This window comes from Mya arenaria, chromosome 10 (genome assembly GCF_026914265.1).
Source record: "Mya arenaria isolate MELC-2E11 chromosome 10, ASM2691426v1".
Classification (NCBI taxonomy): domain Eukaryota; kingdom Metazoa; phylum Mollusca; class Bivalvia; order Myida; family Myidae; genus Mya; species Mya arenaria.
In genome coordinates, this window is record NC_069131.1 from 71,945,539 (window position 1) to 71,965,025 (window position 19,487).

At 34.0% G+C, this 19,487-nt stretch overlaps 1 protein-coding gene across 2 annotated transcripts in view; it reads left to right on the forward strand.

Annotated features, from left to right (window-relative positions):
• LOC128205743 (RNA-binding protein 24-B-like) overlaps positions 1 to 18,400 on the forward strand; it is a 40,551-nt gene extending 22,151 nt beyond the window's left edge. Inside the window, exons 4-6 of one of the 2 annotated variants that reach the window (XM_052907666.1) lie at positions 3,147 to 3,201; positions 14,228 to 14,334; positions 14,558 to 18,400. In XM_052907666.1, the coding sequence (XP_052763626.1) occupies positions 3,147 to 3,201; positions 14,228 to 14,334; positions 14,558 to 14,763 (368 nt within the window). In that variant the 3' untranslated portion in view covers positions 14,764 to 18,400. The remainder of the gene's footprint in view (positions 1 to 3,146; positions 3,202 to 14,227; positions 14,335 to 14,557) is intronic. The other variant, XM_052907667.1, reaches the window with a different exon arrangement.
• Positions 18,401 to 19,487: the final 1,087 nt, after the last annotated feature.

A 19,487-nucleotide genomic window follows, 5' to 3' on the forward strand; every position in this document is an offset into this window, starting at 1 on the left:
AATTATAATAAATCATAACTAATCGAGCCTCCATGACTGGAGAGTAAGTCAATAACGGACTTTTTCATCCTCCACGACTGAAGAGCTCTTAATGACGATGTTTATTGATCTTTCGCACTCTTGACCATCTTCCATTGTTTCATTCTTGTTTTTGAGGGTCTTTGACAAGGTAGATTAGTGTCCTTTGTGTGCACAAGTATGCCAATAAATGGATGATTTGCTCCTTTGACCGTCGATGGGTTAAATGGGGTTACTGGGTCTTCAGTGTCGCTATTTTGGGTCCGTGGTTACAATTAGGAGCAATAAATTAAATATATCATTGTTCTTTATTTATTTAGGTACTCTTAGTTTAATATTTGATCGCAAATAAAATTATCACTTTATTTTAATTGTTTTGATTCAATAAAGAAATAATACCATTTCAAAACCGCGGTAGATTTTAAGGCATAAGACAGTTTATTGCACTTATGCTGACGACCTAGAACATCCTTATCATCAGAGACATACTTAAGAACATGTATGAGGGTGATAAAAATGAATATTTACCTACATTTGCTATAACAAGAAATCTGTATCAAAACATAGCACTATTTCGCGCTAAATCATGTCAAATTAGAGGTTTGACATAAAGCTTCTGATTGAAACAGCTGAGCGCCATGTCAAACCACTATCGCTCCGAATGTTTCAGTAAAAATAATCATTTTATCTCCCCCAACTACCCTTGAATTAAAACAAATGTTTTTCACCTGCTGGTGTGCCTTCTCGCTAGGTTTTCTATCGCGCAGATAAGCATCCAATCGACTGTTGTTTTCATTATGTTGTATTGTTATAAATGATTTTATATTTCAAATTGTTTACGTGCTATGCGAGTGCAAACACGGATATTCGAAAAATTTGAATAAAAAAAAATGTCTAGAAACTTTGATGAAAGAACAGATCTTCCGCAAACTTTGGTATCGTCTACAGAGCCCAAACATCACATTGACACTTATTCATACATTGTCGAGTCATAAGGGGACAAATTATAATTTATTATGACATGTCAGCTAAACTTCTGATACAAATGAAATACAAATATTGTATTGAAAAACGACACTTGGTGTTGTAATAGGTACATTTGTTATGAAAAATATATGGAAATATGTGAAAACAAAAAATAAGCTCATGCCATGGTCAAATTTAATGAGTTTTTCTGTGTACACCACCCGTTCATTTATAGTGAAACATCAGCTGTTATTTGATTTGGGTATTAAGTTCAAAAGGAGCGTTTATTAATGTTAAAAATGCAGATTAGATGGTCAGATTGGTTTCATTGTTTGGAGAACTAAATGTGATGGAGGTTTCGTCCCGAAGTGCTACTTTTTACGCATAAAGGATTAAAAAGCAAACCCTAGGGCTCTTCCTCATAAGTCACAGCATACCAAAAAGTTGTATTCTGGCTTTGTGGTAATGTAATAAAGACCAACAGCTGGTTATTTCTGACACACAAATATACCGAAGTCTAGCCGACGGAAGGCCTAGGTTCAAAGTTTTGTCAATATTTACAAAACAAAATTTCATTTCAAGGCGGTTAAAATGTATTGATGTTTGGCAAGTTTCGTTTACTTTGCCGACTCGGTCAACAATGATTGTAAAGGTATTCAGCCAGCACCATTGATTGACTTGCTGTGTAATTATTACATTGAAAAGGGGGTCATTTTAAAAACTTGGAGCTCACGTAAAATGATGTATCTTTTTCTTTTCAAATTGATTCTTTTTAATTCTGAAAGGAGCCTTACAGCCATACAAGAAAATATGTATTGCTCCACATGATGAAACACACTGACACAAAACATAGTTGACACCCAGTGGTTTGCAATGTGTTATTATTTGTTTTGTTTCTTTTTTTGTTGTCTTCTTTCTTTCTTTACTCCGTCTATATTCATGAAGGGAATGGGTAAGTATACAAACACCTAGGATAAAAAACCTTTTCCCCCATTTATAGAAATATATAAAACTGAAAAGCAAATCATTGTTGAATTGGAATTTTTTTGTTATGAGTTATTGCCAGTCTGTGTTAATTCCAGCGTAGATTGCCATTGACATTCGAACAAAATGAACGTTTTAGCGTATTTGTCATTAAGTTTGAACAAAATGAGCGTTTTAACGTATATTGCCATTAAATATGAACAAAATAAACGCCTTTATCTGAAATGAGAACTTTATTTTGATATTAATTTGGACCACAGTAAACTTTGTTTTGTCGATTCATTTACATCAGGGTAACTGATTTTTTTAGCCGAAAGTGTAAATATGTACAGAACTGAGTGAATTTTGCCGAAATTAATTAAGCATTATGAAAAGCTCGAGTGACAAAACATTTAATAGATTCACATAATGTATTGAGAAATGAGATGTAAAATGTTTACTTTATACTTTTCATGTCTGCTTTTGAAAATCAATTGAATCCTTTTATAGTATTAGAGCGAAAACACATTAGTTTGCCGTCCATTGAAATATTATAAATATTATGAAAGGAAATGCAGTGATTAATGTTGTGTTCAATGGTCCCTGTTTACCTGACCGCGATATGAGCGCTGTAATTCTTACTTAACTATTGAGTGAGAAGAAAACTATGGCATTTTTTTCATTTACATTCACAAGCCAGCACATCTGAGCATTGTATAGTGTGTATGTCATGTTTTCATTTCTCAAACCAACTCCATTCATAACATGTTTGCTTACTCTAACAATCGCAGAGTCCGAGAGAGTAGAACATGACAATAGAAATCGCACCATGTTTTAATAATTGTGCATTTCAACCAGGATTAACTTTGAGTTATTAAAATATTATTTTCATTCAAGATAAGTGGCCCGTTTTCGGCGATTTCCAAAAAACGCTTATTTGACTTAAATCACGATCGTTTTCTGTCCAGTAAAAGCAAGAAGTCTTGTTTAAATGCACAATACGCCAGATTACCATCAAACTTAACAGTTGTTCAATGAATCCACTTCCCTGTGAGTTTTTCATCACAAAACGGAAGTTAATGTTTCTTTTGACATGCGCAGTAGAACACTTTTACGTTTGATGGTTATTGGCTGTTCAATTTCAACCCCTGCTAACTACCTTTCATCCGTGACACGTTTTTCGTATGTTTTAATTACAGCTATTCCGCTTGCTATTAAAACAGGAATCCCCGGAGTTCTCCCTGGACAATATGGGTGAGTGGAAACTTTACTTTACCCGCCCGTTTTAACATTATTGAATTGTTTATTTGAATAACTTTAGTTCTGTAAAACGTCATCAATATTGATGTCATCCGATGGGTTTTAATGGTTGTATAGTAATTAGAATTAATTATACTAATTGTTTGTTTTAAATGATCAAATATTTTATAAAACTCATTGATTATTTCATCAACATTTTGTAGAACTAAATATTCTCATTGTTACCCTATCTGCGTTGTACTGCTTGTTCATGAACGTCGGGTTTATATCTCATGAACACGGTAACTATGGTAACGAAATTGCTTATTTGCATGTTTCATGGAATTATGCTAAATGTGTTCTGTGGCTAAGATTATGTCTAAGGAAACATTTCACAAAATTTGAACACAAATCCTTACCAAGCCTGACTGTACTTGGAATGTTTCGAATGTTTAGAACTAAACCCCAACTTTAAAACGTGCGGAATTGATTACTTCAAAGAGACTTGATATATTTGAACAGATCCTAATGAAATCCTTTGGGAACAAGATAATATTGGGCATTTTATTTGACTGGGACTCTTAGAATTCTCTTAAACGTAAACATGCTGTTTGACAAATATAAATACAACCCAGAATTCCAGAGAAATTAAACAAAACATTGGCGGCTGCATTATTTCAATATTTTTTCAGCACCATTATTACTCATTCTCATAATACGTTAGATATATTCAGTTATAAGTAAAATTTGTAACATTTATTATCAACTTGTCACATGTAGTCACTTTTTGGTAAAATTATTAATTGTTTTGTTATGTTAGAGATCATCCAAAATGGCCGGCTTCGATACATGTCACATGACTCGCACGTGACTAGAATTCAACATGGCGTCCAAAGGGCGATTATTTCGGAACAACTGTACACGGTAGAGTTCTAAAGAATTTTAGAACGCCGTTTGAGTTGAAGTGATTTGAATACATTTGTAGTTTGTTTTTTCATCATTTCTATTCTACTGCTTGACAAGTGTGAGTTTTAATGTGAACTGAGAAAAAGGCATTAGTTTTTTCTATTGGCTGCAAAAATCACTCTGCCGTGAAAGTTTATAGTGAAGTTTTATTTTCATTTGCATTACATATTATTTTTAATTCCCGTTTTTCGTGTGGTCATACGAGATTGCAGTGAATGTTCTGGCACAAAGTATCATTCCGTTGAATCAAATTTTGTGAAATTTTTCCTACTAAGCACAACACTAACACGATTTTGAGCAGTTATGTTTTCCTGTTTGTAGTTGTTACGAAGTAGTTCGGCATTCTCCGTTATGTGTTCATGCAGTGTTCGGAAGAATTACGGAAAATGCCGATCAACAGTTGTTCTTAATTTGTTTCCAATACTTTAGTGATTTTCAAAAGCTAGTATTGTATCAAACTTTTATAGAAAAAAACTGACCTGTAATTCTCTTATATCGTAAGCAACTGTATATAAGTAAAAGGCCAACATATCGTTAAATATACAAAAATGGAAGAAACGTTTGAAAAACACCAGGTTTTCAGTTCGCATTGTGTGACTATCTATGTATTCGGAAAGATGTTTGATAGACATGGTATTTGGGTCTGTAGAGATCCGTTATCGCGCAGCTAACTCGAGGCATCAGTTGTTGTAATACATCAACTTTCAGTTTTTCTGCGAGATATCATTTCTCATTTCAAATTGAAGATTTTTTTCGAGGGGGAAAAGAATTGGTGTAATCTCCAGTGCACGTCAACAATTTATCAATATAAATAATCACATTTTATTTACTCGTATTGGATATCCGTCAGCATATAAACATGGTACAGATGGTTTATTGTGTGTAAAAAGGCTTAATCCGCATTCATGATTTCGTTGCTGAACATGGAATGATCATGTTGAAACATGTGTTAAACCTGAAATATCAAATATTTTCTTTCAAAAACTTTATGCACTGAAAGACAAAACCTTTTATTTATTTAGTAATAAATCAATGGACGCACTCTTTCGGTTAATAACGCGCAATACAAAGAATAAAACGAAAGTGAATGGAACCCAAAGAGCGTTAAATGGCTGGCATTATGTACAGCATAATAGATTAGTACGCTTGTTGTCTCCCTAATCAATGAGGCCAGACATAGAACGTTGGTCGTTGATTGAATTCTTTTATTATAAAATATGAAATTGTAAAATGTTGAATTATTAATATTCTGGAGAATTGCGCACTCTATAATTTCCCAGTCCTACGAAGGTATTTGAATTGAGTGAGTTGTTTACAATTGTAATTTAAACGCTTTTCGCTGTTCAATATTCATGTCTAAAGAATAAATGCTAAAGAATAAATACTTAACAGCGAAACCAATTGATTCCACTATCGGAATCTTCTTTCCATTTGTCTGTCCTTTCAGAAATAATTGATATTTTTCGTAGACTCTCATCAACTGCATATTGTTTCAACTATGATCAAACTTCATCACAATTATAGGATGTCTTATTTCTGTAAATAACGACCGGTATCCCGGGAGCGTCCGGCAAATAAACGTCAAACACTCAGCAGGTATTTTTTATCTATGATATCTGCCTCAAAAATCGAAAGATTAGCAGCTTTCCTGACAGTTTTATGTATTCGATTCTGTAGTCAGTCATCGTAGATCTCTAACAAGCTCAATGCACAGTATATTAACTATTTACGATGAAACATGGCCACCCTTAACAGCAATCACAGGAAATAAATACATGATTTTTTTTTATTTCACGGTGTTTTCAATAATAGAACGAACTGCTAAGGGTTCAAATGAAACAATCATCGAAATTATCACGCAGTTATTGGTCAAATACCTTAACATACAATGAAATTAAACAAATGCACATTGTTTTATAGTGTTGTTATATTCTTTTCTGCTGATAAGCCCACCGACAGAGTGAAAGTTTTATTTTTTACATAACATACACAGGCATATCTTAATCCTATGGTATTTGGGTCTAATACCTCATTATACAATAAAAATCACTGTAAGCTCAGCCCACTTAGTAAAAATTTGATTTACCATACCACAAACTGCCATATTTAAATCATATACAAGAATGTCTCTCTGCTCTGGCTTGTAAAGGATTCCGGATTAAAATGTATACCCCCACCATTCCCTACCTAGCCTTAACGTATCTGTGTTCAAACAAGCTTACGCTTTACAGCTAAGATTATCTTAATCTTAATAATCCGTATCAAAGAGCTGATGATCATAGAATTTATACAAACCCTCCTACCTCATGGTTCCACAAAGCTTGTTTTTTAACCTTTAATTAATTAATTGGTTGTACTAGTAGTATTCATAATTAAGTTAATGCATACAATGTATTTTTGTTTCATACAATTAATATTTAAAGGAAATAAATTACGAACCACGAAACGCTGAACCAAATAAATGTCTACCTGCTTATAAGTTATTGTATGTCAGACCACATATTGCAATAATTGTAATAAATTCGTAATAATGCTGTAATGCGCTTCACTAGTACATGAAAGCATCTCAATTTTACTTTTGAGAATACTGTTCATGTCATACATTTTCGTCTTGTCAAAAATGAGATGTATGCTGTGATATACTACAGGTTGATATGTTTATTTCTGTTATGAAATATTATTACTCCTACTCTCGATTATTCAGGTACAACTAGCGTTGTTTTTCTTGGCATTTGAAGAATTGACCTAAAAACCTGTCAGAAATCCAGGCTTTGTTTTGGAAATATAACTCCTAAGTGTTTAGTAAATGAATCCATCAGACCAGACTGTTAAACAAATAATCCGCCATCTCTAGCGTTTACATAAAGGAGTGTTACCTTATGAGGGGAGGAGTAGCACTCGATATATTGGATTATCGAATAATACTGAAAATTTCATGACAAGACAATTTGTTAGCACAGTCATTCGTACTCGTTACATATCGTCCTCATGTAAACTCGCACTACTGCCACTGTATTTGTATGCAATTGTATTTTGAGTACATGATAATCCAATCTTGAAGAACTATCCACGGCTTAGATTGTTTACTTACGAATAAGAGGAGAAAGCGTGAATGATTGAAAACATATCAAAATGTTTGTTTTTCATGTATTAACGCGATATTATTAAGAATTTCACTCTTTGATGACCTACGTATACCGACAATAGAAAATATATATTGGAAACGACGGATTATGTAAAATACTATTTAATGGTGACATATGTGTTAGTTTTATTCTCCTTACAGATCTGTTCATTCTTCATAGCTCGCAAAAAATGTGTTTCCTGTCAATGCTTCGTCAGAAAACAAATTTAAACCTGACTGTTTACAATAATTTCGAGAGAAGTTGCGTGACGTCTTTTCATCAACACCAGCACGTCTGAGCAGACGTCAAATTGAATATCATACACAGTGGAATAACATTTCTAGAAAATATCCGTTTCTACATGCGAACAAAAAAAAAACTTTAAATTTAATAGTACAGTATGATCTACTTCTTGTTGTTCACAGTTACATTTGATCATTTATTGATATTTCAACGTCTCTAATTTTCTTTAGCCATGAAAAACCTTTCCTCAAAACAGAGGTCAGTCTTTGACCATTAATGTTTGTACCTCGAAACAGGTCTGTATGGGAAAAACAATAACTGTCCTGCTACCTTGCCCTTGACCAGCGGTCAGTCAGATGCAGTTATGATGAACGCCGCCAGCCCAAAGAACCGATATATATATCATTTCTCAGATTTCACTTTTGGCACGCTAGCAAGATTGTATCTTTAGTGGGGAAGCGTTAATGTGATGATATGTTTGCTATTTAAATCTTATAAGCCCTAGGGTTGTTTTGCATCGCGTCGGCTGCTGTGAACGTATACGTTGATAGCGTCTCCACGTGCCGACACTCGTAATTCGACTATTTAACGCAAGTTGTCCAGATTCAAGATTTGAAACCCAGACTTTAATCACTTCTCTCAACGACTTGTTTAATGATGGTATTGAATTTCCCAAATCCAGTCTTAATTGCATTTTAAAAGATACACAATTACAAAATAACCGAGCGAAGAATGACTTGAATTAAGCGTACTTTGAAAAAGTCACGAACACTTCGCTGAAAAGGTCAACATGCCTTCAAGTAAAAGGGAATTTGAGAAATAAAACCAGATTGTTTGTGTGTTGTTAGGCTACTGCCGCTGACTTATGGCCATGTTTTTTACTTCATAAAAAAATTGAAACAGCAATACATGAATGCACCTACTCGAGGCTGAACCTCTCACATAACGCGACATGACCCAATAGACGCGACATGGCTTGATAGAGACGACATCGATGTTGGGGTCTATACAGACATTTTTTTGCTAGGGTTGACCTTAGGATTCTCTGGGGCTAATGTAAAATCAATCAAGGTCATTTAACGGCGTCTGGGCATTGATTGTAATGCCCCTTTTATGATTACAGTTAAACCCCATCCTATTTTCCGGCCTTTGTTTTAATTGTCCGATAAATTAAGTTAATAATTAAGCACTCGTTTCATTACAAGGAAAGAGAGTTTAATTTATTGCGAAGTATTGAATATCTAAGGATTTGTTGTATTCTTCTGTCCCGTGGCAAGGTTTATTCGATCAGATGTTAAACAAAACAACTTTGTTGAAATTATCGTTACAGTTGTGTCGCTATTGTTTAATCCATAACACACTGCGCCAGTGCCAGGCAATTGGAAATTGCATTAACACAACTATTTCGCTTTCGTTAAATGTATAACCACAAGATTTTCAACATATTTCGGAGCATCCTAAATGCGATTCACAGTGCCGTGTCGACCATATATCTTATTCGGAATGTCTAGGTTTCCATCAGAATAATGACAAGTATTTCGATTTCTGGAGGTCCACATTTTTCTGAATTTAAAAAAAATCCGCAACTTGTCCACTTCTATAATAACATATTTTACTCAGATCACACCTGAGTGTGGGAAACTGTATTCTAAAGCATTTTCCTTCTATTCTATCACCATAGAAACGCTATATTGTACCTGTGACTAATTAATGCGAATATGACAGGTATTTCGTTTGGAATCATTTCGAAGCCAATGTCGTTCACATGTAGGAGAACTCGCGGCGCCATTAGCTGAAAGTATGAGAAATTGTTTAGTATTTGAACGTTATGGTGTGCTAGAAATTCATTTGACTCGAGGTGCATGTCTTAAACATCAAACGCTCTGATGTACACATCTAACCCTGGCAATGAGGCGTGATGGTCGGGGAGGGTGCATTCCATGTATGTGGAACTAGCTTTACAGACGAGATGACAGACCCTTCCGGCATCTTTGTGATTAAAATTGATTCAAAAATAATTATAGTAAAACATATTATAGATGATGATGATGATGATGATGATGATGATGCTGATGCTGATGATGATGATGATGATGATGAAGATGATGATGATGATGATGATGATGATGATGATGATGATGATGATGATAAACGACGACGACGACGACGATGTCCTTTGCATAATATCAATATAGCATAAAACACAAGTTAATATCTAATCTTCCTTAAATTAAAGTTAGCTGACAGCTGCGGGTCGAAAAGTCGATGTATGTAGATTACGAGGAGTCGTTTGCGAAGCCTTTAAATAAATACCGTCCCGCTGTTATGAAAATAAATTAACTCTCACGGATCACCTCAACCTGTCTTTAGTCAATAAAAAAATTCAATAACCCGCTACTTTTTGAGAGGTCCTTTACATGAAGAGTTGCAAAACATGATTGGTCGAGGTTTTCTTTGGGATAATATATGCATCCAGTGACATCAGATGTGCAAATGTTCGTTTGTTCTCCGTGAAACAGAGCTATTTTAAGATTTCCGCCATTTATTATCATCAAGGGTGATAAATTTATAGATTTTAAAGACATACTAAACCCGCATGACAGACGAAGTATCTGCAAATGTCAGAAAATGTACAATGAACAAACACTATGATTTTGTAATAACGACACCCCCTAGAACGATCAAACAGGTTGTAACACTTTAAAAGCAATATATGCTGAATTAAACAACTGAAATATGTTTGATAATGTGAGTATTATAAATTTAATTCTGTTTTCAAAACATGTGGATGGACAAAATTCATCTGAAATTCCATGGAAAGTTTTTTTGGCATTAAAAAGATTATGTGTTTCGTGTTCTGTGATGTTTTAATGAAAATAGATTAATTTTAAGCCTGTGTTTGTTGAAACGTGTCATGAGGGAGTTTTAAAATTTTATATTGTGTTTTTCATATAGGAACCACACTACAAAATTATGAGGAAAAATATTATTAATTTTATACTTGAACTACCCCCCTTGTAGCAGTTTATTCGTCTATTTGAAGTTGTTTGAGGTACACGCGAACCATTTTTACCGTCAATCAATTAGTTTTTTGTTTGATTTAATAAAAAATGACAAATATTAACCATTGAAAATTTAATTCCATTCACTTTCAAATAATAAGAGATACAATTTCAGATCCTTCTTTAATCGATAAAATTCTGAAGAGGCTACAGAATGATTTGAGCTGCTAAACCTGATTTGCGTATTATTGGGCTGTCAGTTTTAATAAGGAAAACATATTTTCACAATACCTCCAAAGAGAGAACTTTAGATGCCGGAAGGTGCAAATGTTTATAACGAGGACAACAATATTCCTGAAGATTGATAACAAGTCTCGGTGTACGTACTTAAGCACTCGTGTGTGGTACCACAGGGGTCTTTTTCTAGTCACCCTTTAATGGACTGTCACAAAATGCTGTCATTTTAGAAAAGAAAAAACAAACCCACTTCAATAGCAGAAAAGAAGTTACTTTATTGCATAATTATCAGTCATGGTACAATTTCAGCTCATGTTTTATATATTATATATCCTAAAAAACTTTCACTACATTCTGAGGTCAGTAGAACTGTTATGTCATTATTTAATATTAATATGTTACACATAAAAGAACTGAAAAGTGAACATAATAGATAAAGAATATTCTGTTCAGTTCTTTTCTTTTTTTTTAAATATAAAAAAAAATCACAACGCGTCTGTCGCTTGAGTATGTTTAAAACTTAAAAGCTTTGCAGTTTGTTTTTAAAGATATTGAGGGAATGAAATCTGAAACAAAGGAGAAAGCCTCGAGATGAATGACTTCAAAGAGGCTGATATCCTACAAAAACAGTCTAGAAATGCAGGACGGTCCTGTTTCTTAACTCTATACTTTTCATTTTCTTTAGAACCGATTATTCACTATATGCCAGGTCTTATCAAGCCGATATCTACTCTCATTACAGGTTTAAGTTCCAATTAAAGACCCTTAAGTTTTTATTCAAGGTATATATCAGTATTAGATTAACAGCTGATAAGTCTTCGCGGGAACAGCATATTTTACTTTCAATTGTGTTTGAACAATAGCGTTTGTAAGATATCAAATAGTCGACCAAGCCATTTACGTATGAGAATTCGTACTTTGCTTTAGAGTAATTGAAATAAAATTTAAAAAAATACAAATAATTTTATGATATTTGATTCTTCATTTAATGGATGATGAATGATTATTCATATACAGGTAATTATAATTTACAAATTCGATGACTCAAGTTTGACGGTCTGGCATGTCCTATTAAAGGGACGTAACTGTGATAGAAAGGTGATTTAAGTAAATCCTGCACATGTAGATCGTATTAACTCGAAGTTCAATTTCAATGATAATCCCTTTATACGTCATAACAAAGAAAATACTAGATTAAAGGCTTGCATTTCCAGCATGTAGACTTTCAAATTATTTTAATCCAGATACTAATCTCTCTTCAGCTTAGACTGCAAGTCTTAATCCGTGCTGGATACAATTGCGGACATAGATAATCCGGATTAGTAGATTATTAGGTCCAATTAGGGTCAGTGGTAATTCCCACTGCGCAGGGGTCAACGATCGATAACGTGAACTGTTGGAAGTAGTTCAAATATTTTAATAAAACATGACAAAAGGAAATAACCTGGGCACAATAATTCAAAGAGATCAATGTCACAGTTGCTCGGAGTGTTATTAATCTTAAAAGATCCTTAAACAATCAGGATGTATGTAGCAGAACTTCAAGAAAAACAAACACATTTGGAAGGGGGTTGTTTTTAACATTAGAGGTTTGACTGGGATTCAGACAGTTTCAAACACTAAGGGTAAGCACCTGTCAAGTATAGACTAGTGCCGTCGAAACATGAAACCAACACCATATCTTGCAGTAGATTGGTTGACCCCCGGTCACCGCTCTGACCGGAAATTAAACTTTCTATTCAAGGAGTACCGGCAACCGGAAAATAGTTGTATCGTCAGGATTCAAATAGCCAAAATGACATTTTAAAAATCTACGGAAATTGCATTTTCAAGTTATCGATAAGTTTTTGGCAAATAAAAGCAGATGTCTTCTGGAGTGGTTATAATGTTGATAGACCTGTGAAATGTGCTAGTGTGCTATGTTATGTCCCCATGAATGCTCTATTCAACACTGTAACTCGTTAGTTTTGCTAAGCGTATTAGTACTTGTATAAATCTTCAAACAAATTTAAATGTTTGCAATACGCTAAATTATCATGAGTTTGACACGGAGTGTTTACTGCTCTAAAATAAAGCAGCGGTAAAATGGAAATGTAATTTTTTCACGACTATTTTCCTCTACATGTACCTGCATATACAGGCATTTTTACCAAAGACGGGAAATGTTTAAGGTTGTTTTAAGCAAGATAAACGTATTGACAAATGAAATTCCTAGATCCTCTCCTTTGGCCGATTGTTCAAAATTGTGTTAAAGTTAACAACGTGATTAAGAACTTCGTTGTTAACTTAAAATGTAAACTGCGTATGTATACATTTGAATAAAACAAGTACCGATGGAATAGTTGTCCCAAATCTTGTTAGAAACACTGCATATTACAACTGTATTTATTAAACTTTAGAGAGGTTAAGATTTTACAGTTAACAACGATGACGTAAATAACTTTGTTAACCTTAAGAAAGTTCTGAACAATCGGCTCAATTGTCTCATTAAATTGTCCGACTGTAAATGGTTTATAATAAATTTAATTTCATAACAAATTTCAATCCTTCACTGTTTATACACGGAGTGTTCAATGCAATTCCACTTCTAGTTACACTACAAAAACAATACATAGAATTTGTTTGCATTTTGATACTAGTAATTATCTTTTAAGAAATGCATCTAGATCTTCCAAATATGTTTGGGTAGCTGTCTTGCGATAGAATTCGTTGTCATGTTCGGAAGTATGATATAGCAGTTCTGAAATTCCTACCACTGCAGACCGCGTTTCGAACATGTTAGTTTGTGGGTTACAATGAAGAGAAAAACAAACAATGAATAAGCTTTTGCAAGCATGGCCAATATATTTGATAAAGTATGAGTTGAACTTATTAAAACAACTTCCACGCCTTAAAAACTGCCGAATCATTTTGGCTGAAATAAATGTGCTCCAAGATTACTCCACATGCATGCTCCGGATTATCACCCTTTGTGCTGCTTATTAAATATAGTCCCTGAAGACTTAAACGTTGTATTATTGCGCCGTGAAGAAAGTGGTAATATTCAGTGATCTGTTTTTTAATAAATACCCAGAGATATCTTCGTGGGTGATTTATTACTGGCTGGTTATATTCAAATGTGCACCGATATAACTATATGGATTCCATTCTACGCAGACATACGCAATAAACCATCTGTACACCTCCGATTCATCACTTTTATTATTCATTTTTTTATTTACCTAAATAAAATTGCAATAAATAATGTCGTACACTGATAGGATTGTACCTCTTGTCGAAAAAAATCTTGCAAAATCTCAGCATCAGCGGACTACTTTTTGTATATCTTTTTGCTACTTCTTTTGCCAGCGTCAAACCTACTATTCCTATTAAAGGCGATGTATGTCTATTCGCTGAAGCATATCGCATGTCCTCACATACTCTCGGCTTAAAAGACTGAACATAAACGGATTACTTTTTCTGTTTCAGCATTCCACAGTACCTGTATCCCTCCGCGTATATGACAGCGGCAACAGCGCCCTCCATGTTGACAGCGAACGCCATGCAGGCCTTACAATCCCCTCTCTCACCGACTGGTAAGCTTCCGGTTCTCGAGTTACTGTAGCAACGGTGCAATTTAAAAAGAATGATCTGATTGGTTGATATCTGGTCGTTTTTATACATGCATAATACAAACTTCAATATATCTTTGATAATTTGCGTCTTTGTTAAACAAAATGTTATTTTAATCATATATAATAAAGCATCCCAAACATGCGTACGTTAATCATTAAATATGTATTCTCTGTCCACTTGCAGGTCAGTTTATCGATTACTCGGCAGCGTACGGCTCACAGCTGGCCACAGCGGCGGGCCTCGAGGCGGCCGGATATCCTTACGTTAACGTCTCATCGGCTGGCCTCATGGCCGCCAGCAGCCCATACACGTACGCCGTCCCACAGCAGCTTGCCGCCGCTTCCGGTGCCTTCTACCAGCCGCAGCAGCTACAGGAGAGGATGCAATGACGCCTAAGAGCGCCTAGTGACCTAGATTTTCTATCACCGTCCCCAATCGCTTACAAAGACTATTAGAGCCAGCCAGACTGACGTTTGTAACGTTATCAAATGGAAATGTTATTTCATTACAATGGCATGAAATTTAGTTTCATTGTACATAAGAATAGGCAAAGCACATTTTGATCATGTTTTATCGGTTATAGTATTTTAATACCACGTCAGGTACTCATTTATTTAAGGCTAACACGGATGTGCCTGAAAACTAGAGAAAATTGGCAGAAAGTTGAAACTTATTATAAACGAAAAATGTTGGAATTTCTAAATAATTCATATGAAAGTACAACGATTTGGTTTAATACATCTTTTATCAATAGAAACAATAGTGATGTGGAAATTGTGATATTTATTCAATCATTGTATATATTTATATACTTTTTTTCTCAAATATTTATTCTATGCAACGATTTCAAGGAAAACAACTGACTGTTTTTAGCTTTTAAGAGTTTATAAAGAGGTAATTATGCAAAATTATTAATTGCAAACACGCCATTTTAAAAATATTTTAAGGAAGATAAGATTTGCTCATTATATATGTTTGAGTATAGCTGGCAGTGTATGATTGGACGCATGCCTGAGATTTTGTGTAATTTATTGTCACACTTGATGTTTAAATGAGGGAGGGAATGCGTCTCATACAAACGCAGGCTAAAAATGCCTTAACCGCCATTTTGATTTTTGAAAATTTAATATTTTTGATTATACAAATTCTATTAAGCTGTTAGGTTTAAGACCACCAAAAAATGTATTGATTTTGGAAATTTATTTTTATTTTTATTAAGATTGTTTGTACGGAAATGGTTTTGTTCATGAATGTAAGGGACTATCAATCACACTGACATTTCACTATAAGGATCCGTCCAGATTTGTAACCCATCATGTCGAGTTATTTTTGCTCGAAAAGCGGTCCATGTTTAGTTTGCCAGTCATTTCTTTTACATTTACGTAATGTGTCGATCGTTTACGTTGTCGTTTACGAGTCTTTCCGGAAATACACGAGTGGTTACGGATGATCATTTTATTTATAGAATGTCTCAATCCGGCAACCAATGATAGGTGTTTAATTTATGAAATGGAAATTATTTTAAATTCATATAAATGGATTTATTTTGTAAATATTGTTATGTATGTATCTTTAATAATATAATTTATGTAATAAGTTATTACGTTAACATTGATAATGCTGTTGTACTGTATAATTATATATCGCACCATGTTCCCCAATGATTAATTGTTACATTCATCATTCTTTGACAAATGCGCCGTTAAAGTGCTATATGTTATGTTTTGCTTGATATAAATCTTTAGTTACTACTTCTGTAGAACAATTTCAGTTAGAAATAATGTCAAAAACTCGGAAAATACAGCAAAAACGATCAAATGAATCAAAATCAGTATTCACCTTCATTTGCCCTTTGCCTCGTTTTGGATTTTCCCGGAAATGACGTATGAGGTTAAGCGCAGTGAAGGGCATCGCCGTATAGTATTATTTAACTTAACTTGCACCTGTAATCTACTGTACAGCTACTCTTGTTTAGTTTAATTATTTCACGCACACTAAATTTCAATCTCACCTTCATCTGTATCCTCATTTTAACGGCGCTTTTTATTTATTATATTTAAAAAAAAAAAACAGAACGGAAATGGTTTATAGTAGTGACCATTATTAAACATTTTGCTTTCCTGATTGTTAAAGCAGTATTCAGTATGTAAGCGACGTTCATATCTATGACGCTTAGTAAATTAAGTAAATTCGGCAGGGCTCGTCTGAAAACGGCGATCGTCCGAGTGTTTCCGAAAATTGCCGATTACTGTATGTATGTATTTAAGTAAATGTAAGTGCAAAAAGGGCAATTCACTGAATAAGGATTTGAAAAGCACGTGATTGATTTTTTTAACAGTTAAATTGTTTTTGACTTCAAGTATGGCGCCTGTTAGAAAAGAATCTCATTGTTTATCATCCGCCACCAGTTCAATATATTTAGTTTATTTATACAAAAATGTCGTTTATATGCTACTTTTAAAGATACGTAGTTTTGTAGGTATTTAGATTCAGTTTCCTATAATTTATTAAGCCTTTGTGTATATTATTTTCTCAGCCATTCTCATAACGATATTCAACATCATTTTTATCAAAGTAAAAATATTTCGCCCAATATTGCGTAGTGAATTCATTTATCATTTTCGGTTTGAATTCTCGTAAAACGAGACCATTTCATTGTAGAAGAATGTATACTACACCATTGACAATATTATGTTCATAACAATGAATAGCTTTCATTTATTGTTTGCGCTTCGCCATTATACATGTTTTAAATTAAATTGAACTTTTCAGCAGACTGCAATAGAAATCGGATATGAACTAATTCGGACAATTTTTAACAAAGAAGGTTTTAAACCGTTCAAAGTGATAATGGTACATAATAGTCAGGAAATTGTTGAACTATTTTTTAGATTTTATTATTTGTTACTTAATTTGTTGGTTTCAAACAGGACACAACACGTTGAACGGTTATTATTTGTTTAAAACAGTTTATTCAATGGCAATAGTGTTACGACAATCACCGTTAAGAATAGTATTAGTAAAATTAGATAACAAACTTCGTATTAACAATTTATATAATATATAAATAAGTATTTTGATTTCTTGTCACCAATTTAAGCATAAAGTAGAAGTTTGTACAAACCAAATGTCAACGTAGCGGTTACTTCCCCTTTCAGGTCTGTTGCCATGGTATCGTACATGTTAGGGGAGCTAACTGTGTCGGTAATTGGTTATCTAGAACTATTTGTTTGAAATGCAATTGTTCAGTGTTTTGTGGCGTTCAAGTTTGCTTTGGACTCGAAAAATGTGTGTTAAAAACGAGATTGCTCAAATTTTGGAAAATGTTGGCATAAAATTCAGATTTACATGGGATATTTTGTAAAAACCGTTCTTCACATTATAAACCGAATATTGTCATATCAATGTAATATTTTAACCATGTTATACGATGTTTATATGTAGTTCCACGTCATCATGTTGTTATCATTAATTTAAAATGTCATGTAATTTATGATGTATATATTTCCATAGTATTAGTTAAAAATGTTAGCTTACATAATGATATAACTTGAATCAAAATTTTATCATATTCTCCCAGTGTATTTATTATACTTATGGCAAGAATAAAATTTTCGGTCTTAAAAAAATTAATAGAATGTTCTCAGAATTACTCAGAACTTAATTTCAATGTTAAATGCCATTTTGAAAGCAAAATGAAAGAACCAGATAGTTTTGATAATGATAAAAGCAAATGTAATTATTATTTCTCCCTTGTATCATTTGAAATGTAGAAGATTTTCGTTCGGCAATTTCTGTTATTTCGGTCAGGATTTAAAACACACAAAACGGAAACGCATCACATTGATTCGTTAACTTACGAAACTCACGGAAATTGCCGAATAAAAATCTGACGTCATCTGATCATTACGATTCGGTAGAATCAAATATTATTATAATATATGTGCATAATCGGCGAGAAACAATAAGTCTATCGTTTAAATTTACCTATGTTAAATCATGAACAAGAAATAAATATAAAACAAATTTCGTGAGTTGTTTTGCTCTTTTGCATGCGGTGAAATATTCTGGAACCGGATTTTGAAAAATCTCCAGGAGTAAATGAAATGCTGTTTTGTGATTGGTAGAAAATATACATTGTTCAAATAATGTTGACGAAGAACCATCTAACTTTACATTAGCACACAAAATAAAAGGGTAATACGTGAAACAATGGAAAATGAATTGGTTGTGTTTGAAATAAACAAACCAAATTGACGTACTGGAATTTGACCTATTTTGTCCATAACGTGGCCAGAACATGACTTTAAATACGTTCACTCTGAGTAGAGACCATGTTTGTCAAGCTATTGCAAAATCGTTCTTGTGACTAAAAGTTTAAGCACAAACATTCTTAGCTATGTCATTTGATACCAGTGTGTCGGTGTAGACTAATTTGTTTTAGCTCGATTGTAGTCAAGCTTTTGCAAATTCGTTCCTGTGGCCAAAGGTGTTAAGCACGAACGAACATAGCTATGCCATTTGATAGCAGTGTGTCTGTGTAGACTTATTCATTTTAGCTCGATTGTAACGAAGCTGGCAGCTAATATAAACACGCTCAAGTTCCCTAGGCAGAAACCAGTACCGTGTCTTTTTAAGTGGCTCTGAGAAGGTATCGCTGGTGGGGTTCGAATCCACAATGTCTTCAGCGAGAGGCGGTCATCGGTACCACTAGACTGCTCTCACCGTCTTGTGTATTGATACCAATATTTTAGCTTGCCGTTGAAGTAATCTGGCCTGTTCGTATTTATAAATGTCATACGGCTGTATACAGTCGTGTAATCACTCCGTGAGTTGAATAATTATGAAACGGACAAGAAGAAAGAAGTTGTCAGTTGTTGTTTTCAGTCGAACAATTATAAACGGTAGAGTTATGGGCCTTGTCACTCATGTGTACATGTGTACCAAGTTTCATACGGATGTCTTTAGCGGTTGTGTGGAATGGCCTTGGTTAAAGGTTTTGACATTTTAATTGGTTGTCCGGTTAACGCAGTGGTTAGCGCACTCGCTTCTCACCAAGGCGACCCGTGTTCGATTCCCGGCCTGGGCGCATGTGAGTTTTGTTAGTGGTCAC